General features: G+C 34.0%; 2 protein-coding genes and 1 non-coding gene across 6 annotated transcripts; all 3 read right to left on the bottom strand.

Moving 5' to 3' along the window:
• Positions 1-106: 106 nt before the first annotated feature.
• On the bottom strand, positions 107-6,211 carry LOC107845276 (14-3-3 protein 9). 4 transcript variants are annotated; one of them, XM_016689504.2, is made up of 7 exons: positions 6,027-6,211; positions 2,564-2,870; positions 2,364-2,451; positions 1,296-1,405; positions 1,060-1,208; positions 574-629; positions 107-454 (listed from the first exon to the last, which is right to left on the bottom strand). In XM_016689504.2, the coding sequence occupies exons 1-7, from the start codon at positions 6,103-6,105 to the stop codon at positions 452-454; spliced, it is 792 nt and encodes a 263-aa protein (XP_016544990.1). In that variant the 5' UTR covers positions 6,106-6,211; the 3' UTR covers positions 107-451. The 4 variants fall into 4 exon arrangements, with proteins under 4 accessions (XP_016544990.1, XP_016544991.1, XP_016544992.1 ...); XM_016689505.2 differs by having other exon boundaries at positions 574-626; positions 6,027-6,206; XM_016689506.2 differs by lacking the exon at positions 6,027-6,211 and adding an exon at positions 5,459-5,505.
• An 800-nt stretch (positions 6,212-7,011) lies between these two features.
• On the bottom strand, positions 7,012-7,085 carry TRNAT-AGU. The gene has a single exon. It is a non-coding gene; the product is annotated as a tRNA-Thr (tRNA).
• Positions 7,086-8,219: 1,134 nt separating this feature from the next.
• On the bottom strand, positions 8,220-17,177 carry LOC107845275 (proteasome subunit alpha type-2-A). Its single transcript, XM_016689503.2, has 12 exons — positions 16,920-17,177; positions 13,990-14,060; positions 13,817-13,893; positions 13,176-13,240; positions 12,624-12,670; positions 11,889-11,964; positions 11,406-11,473; positions 10,499-10,568; positions 10,168-10,253; positions 8,951-9,013; positions 8,572-8,637; positions 8,220-8,486 (listed from the first exon to the last, which is right to left on the bottom strand). Exons 2-12 carry the CDS (start codon positions 14,028-14,030, stop codon positions 8,438-8,440), a joined length of 708 nt encoding a protein of 235 aa, XP_016544989.1. The 5' UTR covers positions 14,031-14,060; positions 16,920-17,177; the 3' UTR covers positions 8,220-8,437.
• Positions 17,178-27,703: the final 10,526 nt, after the last annotated feature.

Genomic DNA, 27,703 nt, shown 5'->3' with positions numbered 1-27,703 from the left:
CTTATGTGGGATAACTCATAACGAGATTAGTTACCCGGAATAACTTGTTTTCCAACCAAATGACCCCTAGTATTAATTGTAAGCAGCACAAAGAAGGCAAGAAATATATTAAAATTTGGTAAAATTTAGATCATAAAGGTTGAGAGGACGAACAAACTGATATCCTCCCATTTGGCTGCAGCAGTCATGTGAAAACTAAAAGCTACCTCTGTAGAACAGACCAATCAACTAAAACAGGACTGAACAACAACTCACTGTGTTAGGGAGGGAAATAGCACTGGGATGCAAAATCGAACAATACACGCACATCCAACTGATAATCGAACAAACTATGACACAACAGGACTATAAAATAAGCATATATTATAGGACCCTAAAGAACAAGCACCCTCAGTGTTTCATCCTCCTCCCTTGTACAAATACAGATGATAGATTCTAATTGTTTGGCCCCTCACTGCAAAAATAGAATAAAAGATATGGTTCAGAATAGGTTGGAAGGTAAAGGAATCGAGTGTTGGTGAAAAATTAATAATTGTTTGAATAAAGGACCAGAAAGATGTACAAAGATCTCACCTCGGCGCCCTCAGGTCCAGTTTTGCTTGTGGTAGCATCTCCCTTTTGGGCATCTTCTGTTGAGAAGGCCAAAGAGTTAATGTAATGGCTTTACAATGTTGGCGAAGGCATCATGTTTTTTCTAGACCTACAACTCTTGTTTTTTCTATACTTATTTTTCCAGCAATACACTACACTCCAAAGTTCACAAATGCCATGTAGAATGTTGTAAAAAAGATATAATTTTCCTGAAGATATCTGATATCTTGATTGACAAGTTACAATTCATAATACTCAAAAACTACGGTCAACTATACTAGAGAAGGACAGTCAGAAAGTTCAAATAAAGCCCAAACGAAAGTGGTCTCAGCCTTCCAACAGAAAAATAAAAATAAAAGAGAGAAAAGTGCACTATCCTAGCAACCATAACAAGCTAACTGAATCCGTAATCGCTAATCATAGATTATACACACATCAAGGCAATTGAGAATATGACTCGAAGTATACCTGGATCCTCTGGAATATCAGAAGTCCACAAGGTGAGATTGTCCCTCAGAAGCTGCATAATCAAGGTGCTATCTTTGTAGGACTCCTCATTCAGGGTATCCAACTCTGATATTGCTTCATCAAAAGCCTGCTTTGCAAGGTGGCATGCCCTGGAGAAGATAGATTATAATCAATTTGAGATTATATACTGGTCACGAGCAGACTTCAAGAAAATGATAATCCAAAAAATAACAGACCTTTCAGGAGAGTTCAGGATCTCATAGTAGAAAACAGAGAAATTCAAAGCCAAACCCAACCTAATGGGGTGGGTAGGTGGTAATTCAGCCTCAGCGGTAGTTGTAGCTGACTGCACATGAGGTTTAGAAGGAAAAATAAGCAGAACGAGATAAATATAGATTCACATGTTGTATAATCAAACACAACTACATTCAAACATGACAATAGAGTTTATGCATAACGTTTCTTATACTGAAAAGTTGAAATAAGATTAGATGAACTCCCATAAGGACATCATATTTTTATGGAAAAGGTCATTGCTTTCCAATGGCCAAGTACCAAAACTTGGACTAAAAAAATGTAATGGTTTGCAAAAGTTCAAAAGATAATAAAACATTAAAAGAAAAATGACAAAGCACTTGAGTATCACCTTTTGTTGTGCGGTGCATCATGAAATTGAAAGAACCGAGAATATATAAAGGAGTCTAGTTAACATGGCAAAAACTGAACCCCACACTTGTAGGCTGCAACCAATATATCAGAGTCTAGATTCTCATAGATTGTATAGAATTGTTATCTGTTAACTTCCCAGCTAGCATTTATACATTACCAAAGGGAAAAAACAGATTTTTAACCTAAGGGAAAAAAGTAACCTTCTCATCCGGGATCCTTTCGAACCTTCACGAATCAGAAATGAAAGGGATTTTCATGTGTAGTGCAGTCTAACTGAAGAAGAATTCTATTCAAAAAGACTGTCCATCCTAAAATTGACATCCACGACGTTAGCACTCAAAAAGAGTCTCTCTGGCATTAAGGAGTTTAATCTTCAATCAGATACAGACATATATGTGTGCACACAGACACAGACACAGGCACACACAAACGTACATGTGCATGTGCACCCGCAATGTATAGCAAAGCTGCTTTAAGAGATCAAAATCTTGAATTGAAGTCTTTCAACACGGAGTAATCAAATGGTAGACCTTTCAGTTCTTGCATAAAAAGTCTGAACCAAGTAAAAGGGGGTGACCACTTATAAATGTACCTCTATTTTTTGCTAGAAGAAGCTAGGTACAAGCAACCATTACCTGATATGCCTTCAATGAAAGATCAGAAACTTCTTTCTTATCATCACTGCTTTTGAACTCTGCAAGATAGCGATAATAATCCCCTTTCCTGTACACAAAGATAAACCCAACATAAATGAACAACCACTGAAGTTTAGAACTTCCTAAACCACCAAATACAATATTTCCTACTCAAGCTGATTTAATGTAAAAGCCCTCACATCTTATAGTAAAATACAGACGATTCGCCAGCAGGACACGAGGGAATAAGATGCTCATCAATCACAGTCATGATATCATTGCAAATGTTGGTAAGCTCTGTTTCAACCTTATGACGGTACTCCTTGATCCGTTTTGCATTATGCTCATTTCCTCTCGACTCCTCCTTCTGCTCAATAGAGGATAAGATCCTCCATGATGCTCTCCTCGCACCTACGACATTCTTATACCCAACAGAAAGCAAATTCCTCTCCTCCACAGTCAATTCAACGTCCATATTTGCGACCTTCTTCATTGCATCAACCATCTCTGTAAAATAGTGTCCAAATATAAATTCTAACTACTGACAACAAAAACACCTAAATCAGTTTTAACCAAAGGGGGAGAAGAAACACATCAAACAAAATCAATCCACGGCGAAGTACTCAAATTTTACTGGAGTAATCTTATTGGTTTAATCTATAGTTTCACCTTATATACACTATAAAGTAATACACATTTTAGGAAGAACCAAAACGTCAAAAACCATGTTACAATTTAATATATTTTTTTTATCCATTTCCATCCAATCAAAGAAGTCTCTTTGAATTCTTTTTATTGCTCTCCCAACGATGATGCATAGTGAGACAAGAATGCACCACTCTTGATTTTTATGTATTATTAATAGTATTTGGACCATTGCACGTATGATCTTACTACTGTCTTCAACCATAGCCTTTTTGTCTGGCTTCAATGAAGTTTCAACTTTTATCATAAAGTTTGTTGAATATCAAATAAGGATATTACCCCAATGAAGCAGACAGATCAAAGAACAAAAACATTAATCAAGTAGATACTAATAAATTCGAAGAAATGAAGTTCGATATTCAATTTTGAAGGCTTGCTAAGTAATCAGCTATAAAATCAGTCCAACTTAACATATAAATCAAACCAAAAATAATAATAATAATAGTAATTTCCGATCAAAAAGTCTATGCAAACAAACATTTATCTCTATCTGTTGTGGGAATACACTGGGTATGGGTATGTTGTTGTACAGAGAGGAAAAAAAACTAACCATCGTAGCAATAGCATTCAGCTAGCTTTGTGAGCTTAGCAACGTAACCATAAGCTACCACTACAGTATGATTTTACTATATCATCTTAATAAATGAAGTTTGATAGCCAATTTTGAAAAGTAATCGGAGCAATCAGATTTCAAAATCAGTAAAATAACATATAAATCAAAAAAAAATCAATTTGAGCTCAATACGAACAAAATATTATATCTATAGACAGAACCAAAAACCTAAACCTAACTATTGTAGCATTCAGCTTAATTAAATCATATGAAGTTTGATATTCGCTTTTAATTAAGCAATCAGTTATCAAAATCAGTCAAATTAAGCACACAAATAACAAAGAATCATTAATTTAAACTCACAAAAATCAATACAAAAAAAATGACAATCGAATTTGAAGGTTTTCCGAGTAATCAGATGTCAAAATTAGTCAAATAAAACATATATATCAAATCAATCATCAATTTGAGCTCATGAAAAATTGATAGAAACAAAAAATTATATGTATACAGAGAGAAAAGAGATCCCTAACCATAATAGCTTTCAGCTTGCTCGGCCACCTTAGAGACCAGTACAAGTTTGATATTCAATTGTGAAGGTTTTTTCGACTAAGCATCGATCAAATTAAACATATAAATCACAAAATCATCAATTTGAGTTCAAAACATCATCAATTTGAGCTCAAAAAATAATCAATTTCAGTTTTTAAAATATCATGAATTTGAGCTCACAAAATCATCAATTTGAGCTCCAAAATATCGATAAAAACAAAATTATACGTGTGGAGAGAGGGAAAAAAAAGCGCTAACCATCATAGCGTTCAGCTTGTTCAGCGAGGTATACAAAATTTCCGCGTTCTTTGAGTGATTAATAATATTAATAAATGAGGTTTGATAGTCGATTTGGAAGGTAATCGGAGTTATCAAAACATATAAATCACAAAATCATAAATTTTAGTGCCGAAAATAATTAATTTCAGCTCAAAAAATCATCAATTTGAGCTCAAACAATTACCGATTTGAGGTCCGAAAATCACCAATTTGAGTTCAAAAAAATCATCAATTCGAGCTCAAAAATCACCCATAAAAATCACCAATTTGAGCTCGAAAACCACCAATTTGAGCTCAAAAAATCGATAAAAACAAAAAAATACATCAATCTATAGAGAAAAAGAAGCGCTAACCATCACATCGTTCAGCGAGTTTAGCGAGGTAGACGAAGTTTTCACGTTCTTTGAGTGATCAATAATATTAATAAATGAAGTTTGATAAATATAACCGGAGTAATTAGATAGCAAAATCAGTCAAATTAAACATACAAACCACAAAATCATCAATTTGTGTCCCCGAAAAAAATCAATTTCAGCTCAAAAAATCATCAATTTGAGTTCAAAATTAACAAATTGAGGTAAAAAAATCATCAATTTGAGCTACAAAGATCACCAATTTGAGTTCAAAAAAATCATCAAGTTGAGATCAAAAGATAACCAATTTGAGCTCAAACAAATCATCAACTTGAGGTCCAGATATCACCAATTTGAGCTCAAAAAATCACCAACTTGAGCTCCAAAAAAAAAAATCACCAATTTGAGTTAAAAAAAATCCTCAATTTGAGCTCCAAAAATCACCAATTTGAGGTCCAAAAATCATCAATTTGAGTTTTAAAAAAAAAATCAACTTGAGGTCCAAAAATCATCAATGTGAGTTTTAAAAAAAAAAACAAATCATCAATCTGAGTTCAAAAAAATAAACTTTGGGTCAAAATCATCAATTTGAGCTCAAAAAAATGATAAAAACAAAAATATACGTCAATCTATAGAGAAAAAGAAGCGCTAACCATCATATCGTTCAGCTTGTTTCGAGAGGTAGACGAAGTTTTCCCGTTCTTTGAGTGATTAATCATATTAATAAATGAAGTTTGATAATCAATTGCGAGGTAATCGGAGTGACCAGTCAAATTAAACATATAAATCATAAACTTATCAAATTGAGCTCAAAAAATACCAATTTGATCTCAAAAAATAATCAATTTGAGCTCAGAAAATCATCAATTTGAGTTCAACAAATTATCAATTCGAGTTCAAAAATCACCAATTTGAGTTTTTAAAAATCACCAATTTGAGGTCAAATAATCATCGACTTGAGTTCAAAAAACAAATCATCAATTCGAGCTCAAAAAATCACCAATTTGAGCTCAAAAAAATCATCGATTTAAGCTCAAAAATCACCAATTTGAGCACAAAAAATTACCAATTTGAACTACATCGTTTGAGCTCAAAGAAAAAATCACCAATTTGAGCTCAAAAAATCACCAATTTAAGTTCAAAAAACCACCAATTTGAGCTCAAAAAATCGATAAAAACAAAAAAAATACATCAATAGATAGAGAAAAAAGAAGCGCTAACCATCATATCGTTCAGCTTGTTCAGCAAGTTTAGCGAGGTAGACGAAGTTCTCACGTTCTTTAGATGCAGCCGCCGCCATTTTCCGATTTTTTTGGTTCCGACGAACGAAGGGTTTTTCAGTGACGGGATTTTTGATTCCTCTTTCACTTTCCTCTTTTTTCGTTTTTCTTTGCCTCTGACCATTTTGTTCTGTGTATGAAAAATTACAAACAAAGGGCTTTGATAAATGGGTAATTCCACTCTTAGTCCTTTAGAGTTTTTGATTTGTACGAAATGACCCCTAATGAAGCTTGTTCCTTTCAAGTTTCATGTAAGTTATAAATAATTTCCCTATAAAATGCAAGATTAGTTTATTCCGTATTTGATTAGAGGTATAAGTTAGTTTCGTGATTACTTATCTCGTTATAGTGATTGGATAAGTTACTCCATATATATGATGGGATAAATAATCCTAAAATTAATTATTCCGAGATGATTCTTTCCCAACCAAATGACCCTCTTCGTTCTATTTTATGTGTCGGCATTTTCTTTTTTATCTGTCCCAAAAAGAATGTCTTAATGGCACCATTTCCATTTTATTTTTAATGGGTCCCACTTATTAAGAAAAGACAATAAAAATTAAACATTAAAATAACTTTAAATGAAACAATTTTGTAAACTTTACAAAATCATCACTTATTTCTTAAATTTCGTGTCTGATCAAATAACGACACATAAAATAGAATGGAGATAATAATAATAATGACATATTTAGTATTTAGTTCATTTAAAAAGGAATGATCATTTCCTTTTTTGTCAATATTTTAATTTCAATTTTTCACATAATATATTTAAGATGACAATAAGATTAAAAAGTATTTTGATACATGAACTTTAATTTAAGATCGTAAAATTAAAAGTTACTTAAATTATTTGTCCCGGAATAAATAATTCTGTATCAACTAATATATACAGCAAACATGAGATAAAAATCAAAGAATGCTCATGCTCTCGTTGAGAGTCGAACTCAAGACCTCCCGCTTACTAAACGGGTGCTCTAACCAACTGAGCTACGAGAGCTACTTGTTGCTGGGTTCTTATTATTTTATATTTTAATCGTTTACTTTTTTATGTTTATGTTCATCCACTTAACAACCAAGTGATGTAAAGGACATATCCATTACCAATTTAAAATACTGATAGAAGACACTTGTGAAGTCATACACACGTACAAGCTCTTGTAATGCACGAGGTTCGAAAAAAGACTAAACCACAACAATCATTTGTATTTGGTCTTACCTTGTAGGGTCCAGAAACTGGAAGAGCACCACATGTCACGTTGTGTTCGGTGTACTCCCAACGACCTTTAAAAATCTGGAGAACCAAATGTCATCAACGCTCAATAGTACTCATAACCGCATCAAATCTCCAAAATGAACCATCTATCTCTAATAGATGGAACAATGCACACACTAGAAAAACTCTTTTCGCTCCAAAGAGAGGAAGTTTATATTCAAACCTCTGCCTCTCAAATAACTTTCTTTTCCAAACAGGGAATTTATTATATTGACATAGTGATGTTAATTGTTGTAGTTCCCCTTCTAACCTACTTTGACATATTATACTTGAACGAAATCTATTAAAAATCACCTCTCTACCTTCACAATTAGACTTCACAATAAGTTCAAGTCCCATCTCAAGTATCAAGGCATTTCAATTTTCCTGTCTCCTTTTGCAGTCTATTTCAAACACAGAAAAGGGGTTCAAACAATATAAATTCCAATAATTTGAAACTTAATTATAAAAAATTCTAATATTTTACAAAATTACTGAAAATCTCAATTTTTAGATCTATCGAAACACATGATTAACTCCCAATACATTCAACGAATACACATTTTTTCCTTTATAAAGATTCATAATTAGTTCCAATACATTTTTTCTGATTCTAGATTTGTCAAAATACAGAATACATCCATCGAAAATACATGTTTTCCTTTGTAAAGATACATAATTACCTTCCGATACATTTTTTCTGACTTTGAGTGTGTTCGGATACATAATTAACTCCGATACATCCAACAAAGATACATAATTAGCTGAAATAATTATAATTACTTTGTAAGGATGAAATTTGTGTAAATATGATAAGTTAAAGGTGTGTGTTTGTTATTTTTCCAAAATTATATTAATTTTTTGGGGCAAAAGAAAAGATGGGAACAACCATAACTCTTCTAAGTTTTAATAAAAGGTCAAACTGTTGGAAAGAAAAATCAACAGGATCCTCATATAGCTGACCCATAATCAAACTGTCACAAAGAAAAAGCAACAAAGCAAAGTTCACAAGATTTTCAGATGGTTGTGCCATATCAAACTCCAGAGTGTGCTTCTTTCCTGATAACTAAATTTCGTCGACATTAGATAAGAAGAGTCTATTCCACTTCTTGTAGGTAATCGTCGATTTCAGCTGGTGTTAGAACTCTGCAAAGAAATGAACTAGTAGAGTTTAATAACCAGTTCAAAAAAAGACATCAGCTTATGAATTAGGGACAAAGAGAACACTTGCCTGAATACTTTGTCATTACCAATGATGCCAATCTCGATGTTTTTTCCGGAGATCTGCCCCTCAAATCTGGATGGACACAGAAAGTACGATTATCGTTAAGGATCTACTCAGAGGCTCATGAAGCAAAACATTCTGTGGCAATGCAGTGTGCGAGTACTGAGTGCATGACAATTTCGGTGTAGCCTACTTCTGAGATGACAAACAAGGTAACTTCTGTTCTAATTCTGATGTTAACCGATGAATCAAAGATAACAGAGGGGGATCAGAATCACAACCTTTTCCAAGAAAAGTACAGGGACGTGTAGAAACACAATGTACCAAGGGGAGATACTCACGACTACAACAACAATGGATACGTGAAAAAAGTTAAGATGCTTACCCCTCTTTCAGGGTAAGTATAGCAGTGTGTACGGCATCATCAAGTTCCAATTCCTCAGTGTACCTGCGAGAAGCATGAATATCAGTTTTAGAAGCAAATAGAAGTTCAGCAGTAATCATCAAAACCACTTCAGATTGGCTGTTAGCTGGCAAATAGCATGATGGTCCATTTTTGATGTCACAATGTGGAAAACGTTTTACAATTGGAAAAGGAAAAATACTTTACATCCTTCTGGGGTTACAAGAGTTTCAACAATTCCAACCGCAAGTTGCTGCTACTATCAGTCAGCAATAGGCAAATGTTCACTGGTGGATGTTTGCTTCAAACTTGATCAGTTAATTATCACCTATTTCATTTATGACTTAACCCTCTGCGTTAGTAGAAGTCTGTCCATTCATGTGAAACTTGCAGAGTTGATGATTTCGTGAACTAACAATCAGTAGAGACTACCCTAGACAGCAATCCCTTCTCCTTTTCACCACCCTCCGACCCACCTCTCGTCATGATGGTTGGCTTGATAATTATACTTACTGAATTGTAATTTAGAGATGGCACATCCAAGCGTAATAAGAATCCTAATGGGTGATGACTGATGAGACTAAGATGATTCAAATTTCTTGACAAAGGCACACGGGATCTTACACATACACTTGCAAGAATACAAAGAGAAGATCTAACAATTGACGCACTAGCTCTGCTGGCTGTCTTCTACTCCGAAATTCTACCTAACTTGATAGTTGCAAAATGACGCAGGTTCCTTGCCCACCACAAAGTTATACTTGCACTATAATATATACACAAATAGGTGTTACCTATCGAGAATGTTTCTACGGGAAATCATAGTCTCTACCACTTCCCTGCTTTTGGTAAAAGAAGAAACAGGGAGGATATAATGTGATACTAAGAACTTGAACTGTTAAAGATGGAGAAAGCTCGTCGTCCAAAAGGCATTGGGTGGAATTGGATGTTTGCGGGAATTATCAGAAGGTAGTATAGTGTCATGGGATAAACCAAGGGTTTTTAGAGTTCAGTTCACAAGGTAGTGTCCAAGAAGGACCTTTTAAAACTTCTAGTGGTATTTTCTATTAATTGATCTGTGCTTGAAGTGTGCCTTTGAATAGAGTAACTGTGATTGGACTACCAGTATGACAAAAGTCTGATCAACTTGGAAAGCTAAAGCTCAAACGTGAGGGGTACAAAAGTCCATAATAACTTACCTCTTCTCTAGAAACGTCTTCGCATTAGACACATTCTTCCCCATGGCTGAGGCCTTCCAAGAAAAGTAAGAACCTGATGGATCCACCTAAATGAGAAAAATAAACTGAATATTTAGACAATTCATGGATCATAAACCAGGAGCCTTTATGGGTTAAACAGGTCATACAAAGAGGCGTTCTACAATAATCAGGTGAGAGAAGTTACAGGTGAAGTATGGGAATGAATGATAGACCAACCAAGAATAGGCAAGTAGCTCATATGCACCTTAATAACAGTAAACCCCATAAAGAAACAAGTGAACACACCAGAACAAAGAGGTAGATGATATACCTGATATAGCTGAGGACCCTTGTCATCATACCCCGCAACCAAGAGTGAAACACCGAATGGCCTTACACCACTGCATAAAGCACAAAAGGGAATGGACAGAATTAAGAGATTGCTCAAGAAGACTACACAAAATGACTCCCCACTGTGTATCTGACATTAAAAATCATAAACTGATAAAGACCAAGAAAATCTAGTTTAGCATAACATAAGCAGCATTTTTTCCAACTGATACTTTGAACCCAAGCAAAAAAGAGCATGGAGAAGAGGAATAAATAAAAGGAAGAACATAGAGAACCGAAATCACAAGAACATCAAAATTGTAGCAGTATTTTCACTGTCTTCCCTTCTCACATGATATTCACATACAAGGTAAAAACTGCTGCTTCTTTTCCAAATTCCCTACTTCCAAAACCAACATACAAATTTGTCAACAAGGTTCCACTAGAAAATGAGGGCAAGGATGCTTTCAATATATGGATATGTCAAGGAGTTGGTTTATTACGCACACTACAGACCACTTTCTCTACCATTCATTAATACCATTTGAGGCAAAAATGTATCATCATCTGTGTCACAAGCTACACATTTAGCAAATGTTCGCCAAGTAATGTGCTTCAAGAATTTTAACAGTGTCGAATCAATTAAGAACAGGCTGACCTCCTTAAACTTTTCCCTGTAAATACATCATCGTGATGATTACTAAATTAACAGGACAAGAGAGGTCAACCACATCACTTAATAAGAAAATTATCAAAGTTAATCTTTGAAGCGTCATAAAATGTGTCAATAAGCCTCATAAGATAAAAACAACAGATATAAATGACTTAAAAAGAATAAACAAGTAAAAGACGCAAATTGCTAATATAGGACAAATGTTCAGTGAATTATGATATAAAACAGCAGTTACCCTGATTGGGTGAATTCCTGCATGACAGCAGCAGTTTCCCTCACCAGTTGTGTGACTGGTATTGGTTCCTATATAGACAACACATTAGGCAAAAACATTATACATAAGTTATGCTTAAAAATTCAGCATCGCTCAATAGTTGAAAAGGACACAACAACAACTGCTATGCTCTGATTCCAAACAAGTTGGGATCGGCTACATGAATCTTCACTGACCATAATGCTCCTAGTTGAAAAGGGACAAAGGAGGAAAAAAAACACATCTGCTCCCAGAAAGCAAGGAAAAAATGTACTCTTGACAGAAACAATATCAAGAAATCATACTCTCAAGAACTCCTTCAATGTCCTAATTATGTTTAATGTTAATTTTTAAGATAATTGTATCAAATGCCAGCATATTGGACCCGCAAAATGGTATTATATCACATAGTAACTCCAAACACCACATAAATCAATCTTGAGAATGGTAAAAACTAATCCATACTTTATAGAGTCTATAATATTGCTCAGCCTGCTTTCTACTTTTTCGCACCAAAACTCGAGAATCAGGGCCCATGCCGCTGCAACAAAGATCAGAGGTGTCAGTCAGGAATATGCCTTGACCACTAGAAAAATTGAGGAAGAAAAGTTAAATATGTTCAAGCTGGGTCCATCAAACTAAGGAGATCAGACGGGGAAAATAAGCACTAAGTCACAAACTCATTCCCTCGCATCTTATGAAGTATGTTAACCTGACTCCATCAAACTGCCAATGTGAAGATACTTGAGATGTGCCTATTACTAAACCTGACGCTGCTTGTTATAAATACTACTGGAGTTGGGATAGTTAACCGAACTTGCACATTCTTTTTCGTGGAAATTCTGGTACCGAATTCCATAATCTATCAATTGCAAGTGTGATTCACTGGGACAAATGTGAATAAACATCCAAGAGCCAGCTCAATTTTATGTATAGTCGGAAAAAAAATCCCATTGTGTTGAACTCATTTCATGGTTGACCTTAAACATGTGAGAAAAGAATCCATGACCCAGGTCAATTTTTTCTTTTTCTTTTTCTTTTGGTAAATAACCTAAGTCAAGAAACAAAACTAATAAAAGAGCTCACCCACCACAAAGGATTATACAGTTTTACATACAACACTAGCCATGTTCACCACACATCCTCTTATCCTGGAATCTGAAAAGGATAACTGGAGCCGATAAAGATAAAGGATCTCACCTGTAAACTACTCCAATATTTGGTGTCAAAGTTTGAATCTTTTGCACCTGAATTGTACATATAAATGAGGGGGAATGAAGATGTTAGTATGGAAAATGTTAAGGGATATACGGCAAAAAGGTGAGAAATCTATTGAAATTGCCACTTATTCCAAAACACACCAGTAGTCAGGAAGCATACAACTAATACAGAAACAAGAAAACAGGATGAACCAGATCCAGAGTGCTACAGTACAGAGGAGAAGCATTTAAGACCAACAACCATGACCTTGAATGCACTTGTTGATACGTTGTAACCTTATGACAGTATTTTGAGATATTTGGAGACTTACTCTTGATAGCAGTAAACCGAACACCACTATCATTTTCGTACAATCTTAACATCTAAGCAAATACCTACCTAGTGATTACTGGAAATAAGCACAAAACTATAAATTCTTGCAATCTAGGTGAAGCTATAAAGATGCCACACCAGGAATTTGTCAACAAGTAGTACAATCAGTCAAGACTCATGAGTAGACTCTGAAGGATGATCCTAAAGAGCAATACTTACAGATGTTTCATCAACCAGGATAGAGGGTAGTTTCTTCTCAGTTGCAATTACAACACCATTAGCAGCTGCAAACATCCATAACAAATGTAAAAATCACTATGAAAGAACTAGAAAATTTATTATCAGATAAAAAGGAAAACACAATTATCCAACTTAATCATAAGGAATCCTTTTTACGATATAAGGCTGCATACAACAGATCCTTGTGGTCAGGCCCTTCCCCGGACCCTGCGCATAGCGGGAGCTTTAGTGCACCAAGCTGCCTTTTTTTTTTTAATAGAACGATTATAGTAAAATACATCTATCACATTGCAAATACATTCTTGACTAAATGAAAGGCGTAAGCACAAGATCTAACATCGGCTCTATTGCAAAAAGCCATTGAGATCCAAATCAATTATGATAAGTAAAACGGACAAGATCTAATTCGAAATAATCAAGAGCTTCTATCTGCGGCATGCTCTAAATAAAATTTATTTATGGATTCGTGATTCAATACTAACCAACATAATGACAGGCAGAATCTTTGGTTTTATGCAATAGTCAATACTGCCAAGATGTCAGTAATTGGACATTAATAGTTAACCATACACTCAAGTACCTATAGACATAAAAGATGCACTTATTATAACTTGAGTTACCTTTAATCCCCAGTGACGTTTGACCAGATCCAACTGCAGTCAAGGCATGTTCAATCTGAACCAGCTTTCCAGATGGACTATGTCACAACAAACCATGATAAGAGAAACTGCAGTCAAAAGAAGAAAAGGTATATATAGATCGATATACATACAGTGCTTCCATAAATCCCTACCTGAAAGTGGTAAGTGAGAAAGAATACTGACTATCACCCATTGGATTAAATGCTAGTCTTCAGTAGAGACCCTGAAAAATAACGAGCCAAGGGAAGGCGCAATTAGGGATTTGGAATCATTGACTTAATTGTGAGTGTGTCCTATTTACTTTAGTTGTTGAAGATCATGTTGAAGTTAGAACCACAAACACAAAACTTACCAAAACACCCAGGACAAGAATCAATGGCCAAAAATCTTTCTTGGCAGTTTAACATTTTGTTTTTTCTATATCTCGCTCTATGATTTGGTTTTTTCCGATTAGACGGCATCTGTTAACTCAACCTCAAAATCTAGCTCATAAGGGGAGTATTGCCCAAGACTATATAAGGTCTTCCCATTCCTAACAGAATGATGTGGAACTTAACACTCCCCACATGCCCACGACTGGACACCTGGAGCTATAAGATGGGATCCCAACATCTATAAATGAAATGGGATAGGCTGGTCTCTAATACCATGTTAAATAGACCATGGGCCTAACTCAACCACAAAAGCTAGCTCATGAAGGAAGGATCGTCCTAGACCACATCTGGGCTAGCTTGCGCAGTCCTGGACATATCACTGGGCCACCTGCTATAACCTTCCGGAGATCTTTATACAATAACGGAACTGATTTTTCTCTTTTCTTTTTTATTTATTAAAAACCACTAAGGGAGTTGACAGCCAAATGCCAGCAACAAAACAATGTTCTGATACCTAATTCACTGTCTACTACAGTGTGGTGGACTTAGATGAGATCTACAATGAAAAACGTCAAACACACAACGCTTAAGTCATAGCAACAGCATCAGATTCATAATCTTAGCCAAAAGTAGGATAAAAATATGATTAGACTCCAGCTCAAATTAACTTTAAAAGAGCTGCAGAAATTAAAAGATATGGGTATAGGAGTAGGGAGCAAGAATCCCCATAGTGCTTCCTTTTTCTCCTTCTACTCACCATTTTATGGGGGAATGGAGAACCCTAGGAAACAAAGGATCCCAGCTTTCCTAGTTCCTCACAGTATATCAACAGTAAAAAACCCACAAACACACAACGTTACGTTCATAACAATAGCATAATTTTAGCCAAAGAAAGATAAAATATCATTAAACTTCAGCTCAAATTAATTTTACATAAATCCCAATAAGTTTCCTCTATTCTCTTTCAATTTTACCATTTTGTGGAGGAAATGGAGAACCCTAGAAATAATTATTTGTGTTTCTTGTAGAAATGCAGAGTAAAGCTGCCGTAGAATAAAACCTTGTGGTTCGGCCCTTCCCTAGACCCCAAAGATAACTGGAGGTTTTAGTTCACCAGACTGCTTTTTAACAACCCTTTTAACAGATCAGGAAAAATCTAAGTATTCTCTTTTTTTTTCCTTCTATTCTTTCTATTTTACCATTTTATGGGGACAATAGAAAAAAACTAGAAATAATTTGCCCCCAAAGTTCCTAGTTCACAAGTTCAAGCCATAGAAACAACCTCTCAGAAATACAAGATAAAGTTGCATACAATAGACACTTGTGCACCTAAAGGTGTGACCTAGTGGTTCAATCTTAGGTTCAATTCAATTACCAATGGGGACAACACACCAGCTGATTTCTTCCCATCTGTTTCAACCTTGGTGGACAGAGTTACCTAGCACCTGTTGCTGGTAGACGGTTGCAAGGTTGCAGGCTATGTTGCTCAAACTCTTCAAAAATATCATGGGTGTGCGTGTCAGATCCTTCAAAAGTAGTGCATTTTTGGAGGATCCAACACGGATGCGGAAACATTTTTATTAGAGTCCGAGAAACTTAGGTTGCAGGTATCCCGTGGAATTAGTCCAGCTTGACACCATGGTTATCAAAAAATAATTTTTAATGCACCAAACTGCCCTGCCATTTTAACAAATCATGAAATCTAAGTATTCTCTTCTTTTTTTTTTCTATTCTTTCTATTTTACCATTTTATAGGGACAATTGTGGAAACCTAGAAACATTTTTCCCCCAACGTTCCTAGTTCATAGGTCCAAGCCATAGAAACAACCTCTTAGAAATACAAGATAAAGTTGCATACAATAGACACTTGGGCACCTAAAGGGGTGACCTAGTGGTTCCCAACAGAGACAACACACTAGGTGATTTCTTTGATTCTTTCCATCTGTTCTAATCTTGATGGACAGAGTTACCTAGGTAACCTAGCACCTGTTGCGAGTGGACGGCTGCACAGTTGCAGGCTATGCTACTCGAACTTCAAAACTATCATGGGGTGTGTGTCGGATCCTTCAAAAGTAGTGCATTTTTGGAGGATCCAACACGGATACGGCAACATTTTTAGAGTCTCCGAACAACTTAGGTTGCAGTATCCCGTGGAATTAGTAAAGCTTGACACCATTGTTATTAACAAATATTTTTTAACGCACCAGACTTCCCTTTTAACAGATCATGAAATCTAAGTATTCTCTTCTTTTTTGTCCTTCTATTCTTTCTATTTTACCATTTTATGTGGACAATTGAAAAAACCTAAAAAACAACTTTTTTATCCAACTTTCCTAGTTCACAGTTCAAGCTGCAGAAACAGCCTCTTAGAAATATAACCTTGAAAGACAGAGTTACCTAATAGCTGACGCTGATAGGAGTTTGCACGTATCCCGTGGAATTAATCCAAATAACATAAAAAAAAAAAAAGGGACACTTGTGGTCCCGCCCTTCCATGGACCTCACACATAGCAGAGGCTATAGTACATCAACCTTCCCTTTTTAACAAAATCATCAAATCTAACTATGTAAACCACCAAAACCCCATAAATATACATTTTCTAAGTTGCTAACAATAATATTAGATTCACAATTTTAGCTCAAATTTAACTTCAAAAGACTATAGAGAGAGAGAGATTTTTAACGGCGAGGAAGAGAGGGGGAATTACCGGATTCCGGCAGTGAACTAATCGGAGCTCCGACGAACGAGCTGAAAAAAGGAACAATAGGGAGGGCAAGTGTGGGAGCGGAAGTAACTAAGCTTTGGGCCACAATGGTTCGGAGTCGGGTCTTTCTACTTTTTTTTTATATATATTTTTTTCTTGGGGAAAAAGAAATTTGATTTTGGCCTTTTGTTTAATGGAAAAATTAATTAAGGCCGACAATTTTTTTTGAAAAAAAAAATAATAAAATATTAATTATTGAGTAGAGGTAACAATTTTAAAATTAGTATTAATGACATTTAAAACCTTTAATTTTTATTATTTACACAAAAAATTCTCCATACCGGTGTACCGCCACTCCTCCTCTAACACCAATCCACCCATTCTTCCACATCCTTTTATTGTTGTCGTCGTTGTTATCATCACTACGCCATCATTAATACCTCTTCCTAATTCACCATCATTATCATTATTTCCTCCTCTTACATTACCACTGTCTGTTCTTCTTCTTTCCCCTCCACTTTCACTACTAGCAACATCGTAATAATCACTGCCTTTTCATTTAAGGATTGTTTGATAGAATGTATTAGAAAGTTAATGTATGCATTGGTTTAATATGTACGACTAGTACATTATTTGCTATATTTTTACACCTTATGTTTAACTAATGTTTGCATTAGTTATACACTCTATTGTGTATTGAGGTGTGTATGATTAATATCCCAAAATTCATAGTATTAGTAATGCAATGGATCCAATGTATGTATTAACGTAATTAAAGACACTATTATCCCTAAATAAAAAAAATCGCATCCTTTCCAACATATATATGGATGGTATTTTGTAAAAAAAAATAATGTAATTCATGTTATTTTTAATACATCAAACCAAATACTGCATAAGAAAAATACAAGCATAACTAATGCAAATATTACTAATACACCCTATTTTGCATTATTCTTATACACTATACCAAACAACCCCTTAGTGTCGCCACCAGTAGCACCATATTTTCCTTCACCATAACTATCACCTTTTGTTGGCTCCTCCTCCACCACATTTTTTTTCTTCGAAATTAAGCAACTAGTAAAATTGTTGCACCAACAGTCTTAATTGCTTTAGCAATTATTGTAGTTCGATAATTATTGTAGCACATCAACTAATAGTAGTTGTTATAAATTTTACTGCTGGAGAGAAGTGTATTAATTTTATTGATATGTATGTGTATATATGCAAGAGAACACAAACCAAATAAGTAAAGAATCAACTAATAAAAAATTATAATCTTTTCCTAAATAGAAAATAAATCACTTATAAGATATTGAAATATGGATGATCAATCATTAGATATCTTAGTATAAATCAAGAGATATCGCTAATATATCTCCGCAGGATGGTAGATCGGTCTGATATACCTATTGTAACAACCTGAAAATTTGATGAAATATGTGGAATTTGTGATTTTGTATGATTTGACTATTTTATCCCTCCCCGTTGTTGCATTATGGTATTTCTGGGGTGTGGAGTGATTGACATGATTTTTGACGCATTTTGGTATCATTTATGTAATATTGTGGCTTTTTATGGCTTTAAGAGTCTTATTTGAACTTATATGGATATCGTTTGATCCGTGCAACGGATTATCGAATAGACTGTGCCAGCAGCTTCGGAATATTGATTTTAGGCTAGGTAGACCTTTGATTCGGGTCCCGGTGCACTCGAGCTCATTTCGTCCTATCGATCGAAAAGTTGAAAAATTGAAAATCTGGGTGTGGGACCCACATTTGATTGAAATGATCTCGGATGGAAAATCTGACTTGGCCAACAGATTTGAAATATCGATTTTAAGGTGTTAGCATATTTTGTATGATTTTACGGCTTTTAAATCTCATTTCGACCCTCGGTTTGAAAAGTTGTGATTTCGAGTTTCGGGGGTCAATTTTGTGAAAATGATATTTTCTGAAAAATCTGATATCGTCGTCGCGTCCGGAATATCGAATTTAGTGTGGTTGCATAGTTCGTTTGCTTAAATCGGACTCCGAACGAATCCCGGACACCCCGTTGAAGTCTGGATTGAGTTTAAAACAACTTTTTCTTTTGACAGCAGTGCAGAAAAATCTGATAAATAACTTTTTTGACCTATTTTGCTTATTTTTTATCTTGTCTCTTGGGAGTTAAACTCTAAATAGTTTGGGAGTTTAAAGTGAAGTTTGTGGGGGCTTGGAAAGCTAGATTAACATCTTTTTCTTGGTTTTATTATGGATTAAAGGTAAGAACTCACCCTTTTCTTAGTAATTCCTTCATTAATTTCTCAAAACCCCAAAAATTTTAAACCTAAATTTAACTCATTTTCACTTGAATAATATTTTTATCTTATAATTACTAATTTTTCATCAATTTAACCTTTAAAACAACTCTGATTCTTGATTTTATCCCGTATTTCAAATATTTTACCCGGTAAAGCTCAAAAATGATTTTCCTTCGATTTGAACCTCGTTTTTTACTCAATTTAACTTGGGTTTTCAGATGTAGGCTCCTAAAAATATGGGGAACATATTTTTGAAGTAAAGTTTTGATTCTGCCTTTCTTTTTTGGAAACCCATTTTGGGGGTCCATTTTGACCCCAGATCAAAATTAGTCAATATGGGTGTCGTTTTTTTTTTACACGTAGATTTCATATTTGATATTTTTAGTGGAGTTTGAAATTGTTCGCGAAAAGTAAGATCACGGGTTCAAGTGTAGCAAACCGGTTTCGGCTTTCGAGGTAGGTTATGACTTAACTCTTTCAGACTTGAGTAGTAAATAATGATACAAAATGTATGTTAAGGGTGGAAACTAATCATGAAAAATGGTTATTTATGTGTTGTGCCCGTGTTGGGCCTATATGTGATGTAATTGTCGAAATTGAGTTATTATGAGATATGTGTGACCATGTGGGGTCCTATATGATATTAATAGCCTTGAATACATGTGAATAATTGTATTGTGTTGTTAAAATGCTTAATGTGGTACCATTGGTGTATTGTGATTATATTCATACCTTATGGACATATGAGATATGTGGAAATTCATGGATGAAACGAAAATAATGAGTGGACATTGGCTCGTGTGGTTATGGAAATGTATCATTATGATTGGTTGTGGAAATATATCATGTGGTTGGTTGTGAAAATACTTATTGTGATTGGTTATAAACATTGCATCTTCATATCATACTCATTCATGAAACATTGGTACCACCGTGGCAACATCTGAGAAACACTGGCAACACCTTTTTACAAATATTGTAACACTTTATAAAACCTTTTCCGAGGGATGTGCCAAAAAAGAGATATGAGATATGTGGATTGTATATAGGTTGACGAACCCCCCATGGGTCCTACGTCTGGAGGCTTTAGCTCCGTAGGTGTATATGGGGATTGTGCGACGATCCCGGAGGTTGTGCAATGACCTCGTGCATCATCATCATCATTATATACATTGCACTTACTTGGTTGTGTTTATGTTTTGTTGTATTGCCTTATTGACTTGTCATCTATGTATTTGTCTTACTTTTCTTTATTTGTATTTGATGATCTTGTATCTACATGTTCTCTCTTGTTCTATTTATACTATCATGGTGTGTTTTTATAATATGTGTGAGATATATTAGAATTGTTAGTGCAAGCGGTGTGAGCTATCGTTGTGGGACATTTTCTGATTGCAAGTGACGTGCCCTTACTGTATATTTTGTATGGTTTATTTATTACTTTGCTTGGTCGGTCTATGATACCTACTGAGTACAAGTGAACCGTACTCATGCCTACTGCGTCTTTTCGGTGCAGGTCCTAGCTCGAGTGCGCCTCAACTTGCTTGACTCGGGTGACTGTTGAAGCTTCCAAGGTAGCGGCTGGACATTTATGCGTTCGAAGTTCACCTCTATCTCTCTATACTAGTTGTGTCTTTATTAGTATTCGGAGACAGTTATTATTCCTTTGTGGTTATTTTTTTGATGTATTTGACTCTTGGATTATATTAGTAGTTCTTACACTATTGACACCTGGTTTTGGGTATGATTGGTAGTTTGGATAAGTTCTTTCCGCATTGTTATGATTACTTATATAGTTCGGCTTCATTCTAGAAGCCTTACCATGGGATATTTCTGTCTTTTATTCTTTTCGTATTAGTTTAGGTGATAGGCTTACTTGTCAAGGTAAGCTGCAACAAGTGTCATCATGACCCTTATTTTTGGGTCGTGACACCTATCTTAGATCTTAGTTCTTTGAATGGAGCTCTGATACCATGATAAAGAATGAATTTTGTGTCTAATTCAACCTCAAAAGTTAGCTCATGGGGAGGATTGTCCAAGTCCATATAAAGAGACCAATTTACCCATCCCTTTTTTGATATGGGATACTTAATACTCTCCCACACGTCCAGATCTTGTTAACTGAAAAGTGGATAATATAATATGGGGGGGGCCAATATCGGTGAACAAAAATTTGGGATAGGCTTGGCTCTGATACCATATAAACTTTACTGCTGGAGAGAAATGTATTAATTTTATTGATATGTATGTGTATATATTTACAAGAGAACACAAACCAAATAAGTAAAGACCAACTAATAAAGAATTGTAATCTTCTCCTAAATAAAAACTAAATCACTGATGAGATATTGAGATACGAAAGATCAATCATGAGATATCTTAGTATCAATCAAGAGATATCGTTAATATGCTCCCGCAAGATAGTAGATCGGTCCGATATACCAATCTTGGACCTTAGTGCTTCGAATAGAGCTCTGGTACTATGATAAAGAATGAATCTTGGGTCTAACTCAACCTCAAATGTTAGCTCATGAGGAAAGATTATCCAAGTCCATATAAGGAGACCAATTTACCTATTATTTTTTTGATGTGGGATACTTAATACTCTCCCACACGCCCAGGCCCCGTTAACTGAAGTGTGAACAATAGAATATGGGGGCCCAACATTAGTGAACAAAGATTTAGGATGGGCCTAGCTCTGATACCATATAAACTTTACTGCTGGAGAGAAATGTATTAATTTTATTGATATGTATGTGTATATATACAAAAAAACCTGTAATCTTGTGCTAAATAGAAACTAAATAACTGATGAGATATTGAGATATGGAAAATCAATCATGAGATATCATAGCATCAATCAAGAGATATCGTTAATATGCTCCCGCAAGATGGTAAATCGGTCCGATATATCTATCTTGGACCTTAGTGCTTCGAATGGAGCTCTGATACCATGATAAGGAATGGATTTTTGGCCTAACTCAACCTCAAAAGCTAGCTCATGAGGGAGGATTGTCCAAGTCCATATAAAGAGATCAATTTACCCATTTCTTTTTCGATGTGGGATACTTAACACCCTCCCGCATGCCCATGCCTCGTTATTTGGAGCATAGACAATATAATATGGGGACCCAACATCGGTGAACAAAAATTTAGGATGGGCCTAGCTCTAATACCATATAAACTTTACTACTTTAGAGAAGTGTATTAATTTTATTGATATGTATGTATTTATATACAAGAGAACACAAATCAAATAAATAAAGAATCAACTAATAAAGAATTGTAATCTTTTCCTAAGTAGAAACTAAATCATCGATGAAATATAGAATATGAAAGATCAACCATGAGATATCTTAGTATCAATTTAGAGGTATCACTAATATGCCCCCGCAGGATGGTAGATCGATTCGATATACCAATCTTGGACCTTGGTGCTTCAAATGAAGCTCTGATACCATGATAAAGAATGGATCTTGAGTCTAACTCAACCTCATAAGCTAGCTCATGAGGGAGGATTGTCCAAGTACATATAAGGAGACTAATATATTCATTCCTTTTTCGATGTGGGATACTTAATACTCTTCCGTATGCTCAGGTCTCGTTAATTGGAGTGTGGACAATATAATATGAGGCCCCAACATTGGTGAGCAAAGATTTGGGATGGACTTGACTCTGATACCATTTAAACTTTACTGCTGGGGAGAAGTGTATTAATTTTATTGATATGTATTTGCTTATATACAAGAGAACACAAACCAAATAAGTAAAGAACCAACTAATAAAGAATTGTAATCTTCTCCTAAATAGAAACTAAATTACTGATGAGATATTGAGATATGGAAGATCAATCATGAGATATCTTAGTATCAATCAAGAGATATCTCTAATGGTTGTTGTAGCAATTATTATAGTTGTTGCAATAATTATCATAATTACTGAAGTGACTATTTTAGCTATTGAAGCAACTATTATAGTTGCTTAATTTTATACATAATTTTTTCAATCATGTTTAAAAAAAAAAAACTTTTAAAACTTTTTTTAAAAAATAGTTCATAAAAAAGAAGAAAAAGAAGAAGAATGACAACGAAAGGGGGAAGAAAAAGAAGTATAAAAGACCGAGAAAGGAAAAAATATATAGAGAGAAAGAAAATACTATGAGAGAAATAAAGAAAAAGAAGGAAAGATTGAAAAGATAAGTAACGGAAAATTTTAGATTTTGAAATTTGGAATGGGAGAGAACTATTTTTAAAAATTATCTCCATACCCAAATTAACTTAGTTATAATTTAAGTAAAGTTTTGACTTTAGCTGAGTAAAGTTATCATTATTTTTAATTTAAAGATTTTTTTTTATCACCGTCCACTCATTTTTTTTCACTAAGAAAAATAATTGTAATCATAATGCTCGAATTAGTTCGTTTGTATATCGATTATTTTATGTGTTTATTTATTTGTATTTTTGGTAGTAAATATATAGGATAATTTTGTACATTAAGATTTAAATAAATGAAAAAATAAGTTACTTAATATTTTTTTTATTCTGAAATTTAAACTTGAGATGTTATGATTTTCATTTTTTTTTCCTTTGAAGTATAGTATGGAGAAGATAATTTTTTTTCATTGAAAGAAAACGATTGATTACATATGGAGACAATTAAAGTTAATACGATTATTCGTTTACACACTTAAATTCGAAGGTGTGTTCATATTGAGCAACAAACCTACATGAAATTTATTAATATTGGTAAATATGTTTGAATTGATTGATAATGCCCAAATGAAATTATATATAAAATTTGAATAAGAATGAAGGGAAAAGGTGCGAAAAATTGAATAAAAATGAAGGGGAAAAGGTGCGAAAAATATCTATACTTTGGCAAAATTTGTAGTTATGCATCCTAAACTTTGTAGGGTCCTATGACCCTCCTAGACTATTTTTTATCGTATTTAACTGGCATATATTTGACTCTTGGACCACTGCGTGTATTTCACGCACATTGAGCGCGTAAGAAAAAAATATTTGATAAGGGGCAAATATACGCCAGTAAAATACGGTAAAAAATAGTCTAGGGGGGTCATAGGACCCCCACAAAGTTCAGGGTGCGTACCTACAAATCTCGCCTAAATACAGATATTTTTCGCACATTTTTTCCTAAGAATAAAGGTGATTATACTTATTTTGAGTCAAAATTTAAATATGAAAAACGTCAATGTGGCGTGTATATCATATTGGATATTATGTAAATTTTCGTGAATATATTTAAACATATAAAATATATATGAGATAAATGATACACAAAGAAACGGAGATTGGGAGGAGTTGGCTGGTATGGCGCTTTCGCACCCGAAATCTGCAATGCGCTCCTTTGATAGTCTAATCAGGGAAAATTAAAAGATCGGCCCATTTAGTGACTTTTGCGATCGTCTTCACTAAACCAACTTGACTCTGAACTACGATCCGGGAATGCACGAATGAAGTTGCCCCCAATCTCAAGTATTGAATTTGAAAATCGATTTAAATTTACATCAAATATCATCCAAACATCATTGAAATTGATATTCAAGGCGCTTTTAATTAGTTAAAATAATATACATTTAGTGGACTGTTCAATACTCATATGTCAAATTCTTTTAATTTGCTATGTCCTCTTTATTTCTACATATAATTTTCTTTTCAAACTGTTTTGATATGTATTAGTCAAGTTGAGGATAATTTTAGTATAAACCACATAAATCCCGCATAAAATGAAACTATTTACGTAATCTCCCTTGAGATTTTCTCTCTCCCTATTTTAAAAAATATTGTCATACATTTGGATGTTTGTTATACATTGGTCGAATGTATGACAAAACTGATTTACCTACAATTATGGGATTGGAAATCAGTAAATATCTTCCTACTCCTTAAATTACGTCATTTAATAACTTTTAATTAATTATTGTACGTGTTAAAATAGTAACTGAAATTTGAATTTAAAAAAAAACTCTTAAACATTACTTCTAATTGTCGTCGTTTTGATATACGTTCCTGAAAAAAAAATCTTTGTTCGTGATTTCTGGTGAAAAAAAAAATGAACATTCTAATATTGTTGTGTCATTCTGGTGTTTGGGAGACGAAAATCAGTTTTAAAGCATACAAAAGTGATGCCATTATTATTTCAGAAAGTATTAACTTTTTGAAATTGATTGCAACAATAGCGATGGAATTGGGGATTGACGATGTTTGAAAAAAATTGAAGTTAATTCATCGTTGATGGTAATTCTTCTCCAATTATCATAAGAAATGATAATGGAGTGAAGGTTTACATTGAGTTGAAGAAACAATGTACTGGGCTTGTAAATTTTCTGCTCTGTATAACAATTACCGAGAAATCAAATAAGGATATCGAGTTTGATAGCGAAACTGGGGCAGTGATATGTATTGAAGGTACTAAATTTGATTCAATTGCTTTAACTGTTGTTGAAACGCAGAATCAATATTCATTATACATTTCAGAATTTAAAGTTAATAATTTTATTACTGATTGCAAGAACAATGAAATAAAGGATGACAAGCTTTATAAGGATAAGCAAACTTTGGTATCAGTTATGGCCAAATATGCGATATCGAATGGCTTCAACACCTTTATTAAACATTCTGACAAACAAAGGTATGGAATAAATCATTATTTTTTATTTGTTGATGCTGTAAAGGATGTTTTTATTTTGTAATAGCCTTTTTTAATGGATTTTCATTGTTGATGAAATTTTTGATTTTTGCTGTTTGTACATAATGGAGTTGCATTAACAATATATAATATGCCATTATACATTCATTCGAATGTATAAGTAAATTGTAACAGTTTAATTGTAGTATTTTTATTCAAATTATTAATTTTATATGTATGTTAATACATTAACAATATGTTTAAAAATGTAACTGCAACTTGTGTTACACTGCCGTGTCAAAAATTGAAAATGGGTCCTCAAGACGTATTCGATGAATCATTCAAAAATCTTTGTGATAAAGATATTTGATTCGGAACATACTTGCAGCCTGAGTGATAGAGTACTGAATAATTTGGTTGCGACAACAACTTTTATCAGTGAATTTACTGCACCATAATTAATTAATTACAAGAAAATACACACAATGACAGACATAATTGCAGAGATGAAGGCTGTTTACGGTGTTGACATTAACTACATGATGGCTTGACAGGCAAAAAAAAAGGCAATTGCGATGCTTAGAGGTGGACCAGCTGATGAATATCGAAAAATGCCTCGTTATATATATGTTGAACCAGGTATATCCTGGATCATACATTCGGATGCATAAGGCATTAGATAACAAGTTTAAATACTTATTTATTATCTTACATCCCATGATAAGGGGGTTCGAATTTTGCCGTTTAGTAGTAGTTGTAGCTGGTGCACATTTAAGCGGGTCATACCAAGGAACGTTTGTATTGGTGAGTACTCTTGATGGTGCAGGTATTGTACAATACTTTGAAATATTTATCTTTGGTCATTGATCATTTTGCATGTATTCTAACTGATTATACGTTACTCTTGGATCTATAATAAATTTTGGACTTGTTAAATCAGTACATATATTATTGACGTACTCCTTTTATTTTGTATTATTCATTTTTTCTATATAGGACGTGCTAGTTTCTGTTTAAACAACGTTATAAAGTGCATATTCATTTTAAAATAAATTGAGTAAAATTTAAGTAGGTTTTACTTTGTGTTTTATGTGTATCATTAGGGATTATACGTTATGGTGTTTGTATGACGTTGTAAAATACCTATATTTTCTTATCAATTTTATGTTTAATGTATGATACATTTGATAATAATTAAAAGTATAATTCCCTAACAGCTTGTTTACAATGTATGATGTATTGTTATACGTTATAAAATTGTATAATGGTATATATTTTAGTTGTTTTCAATTAAGTCATAAAGGTGGGACAACATGTATAATGTGATGTAATGCATAATTCTAAAATAATTAGAGACATGTTCAATGGTGTACATATATATTATAGACCTGCACATATTATTATTTTTTTGTTTGGAATGTATTCTTCCATTAGCTTACGATGTTGTGGATTTGGAAAATGACAATTCGTGGACTTAGTTTTTTCATCAATTTAGAGAAGCATTTGAAGAACGGGACAACATGTGTGTTGTATCGGATCGAAACGAGAGTATCATAAAAGGTGTGAGCATTATTTATCCTAATGTCCCCCATCTAGCATGTATTTGGCATTTATGGAAAAATGTTTGTAAATATTTTAGAAAAAGCAAAGATAGACTTAGTGACCTTTATTATTCAATGGCTAAAGCTTATAGAAAAGAAGATTTTGATTAAATTATGTCAAAGGTTGGTAAGGTTGGTCCAAGGGTTAAAGAATATCTGGAAGAAGCTAGATATGAAAAATGGTCTCGATGTCACTCCCCTGTTAATAGAGGTAGAATGATGACCACTAACAT

The sequence above is a fragment of the Capsicum annuum genome, chromosome 10 (genome assembly GCF_002878395.1).
Source record: "Capsicum annuum cultivar UCD-10X-F1 chromosome 10, UCD10Xv1.1, whole genome shotgun sequence".
Classification (NCBI taxonomy): Eukaryota; Viridiplantae; Streptophyta; class Magnoliopsida; order Solanales; family Solanaceae; genus Capsicum; species Capsicum annuum.
The sequence above is the reverse complement of the archived record's forward strand: the minus strand, read 5'-3'. Positions and strand labels throughout refer to the sequence as shown.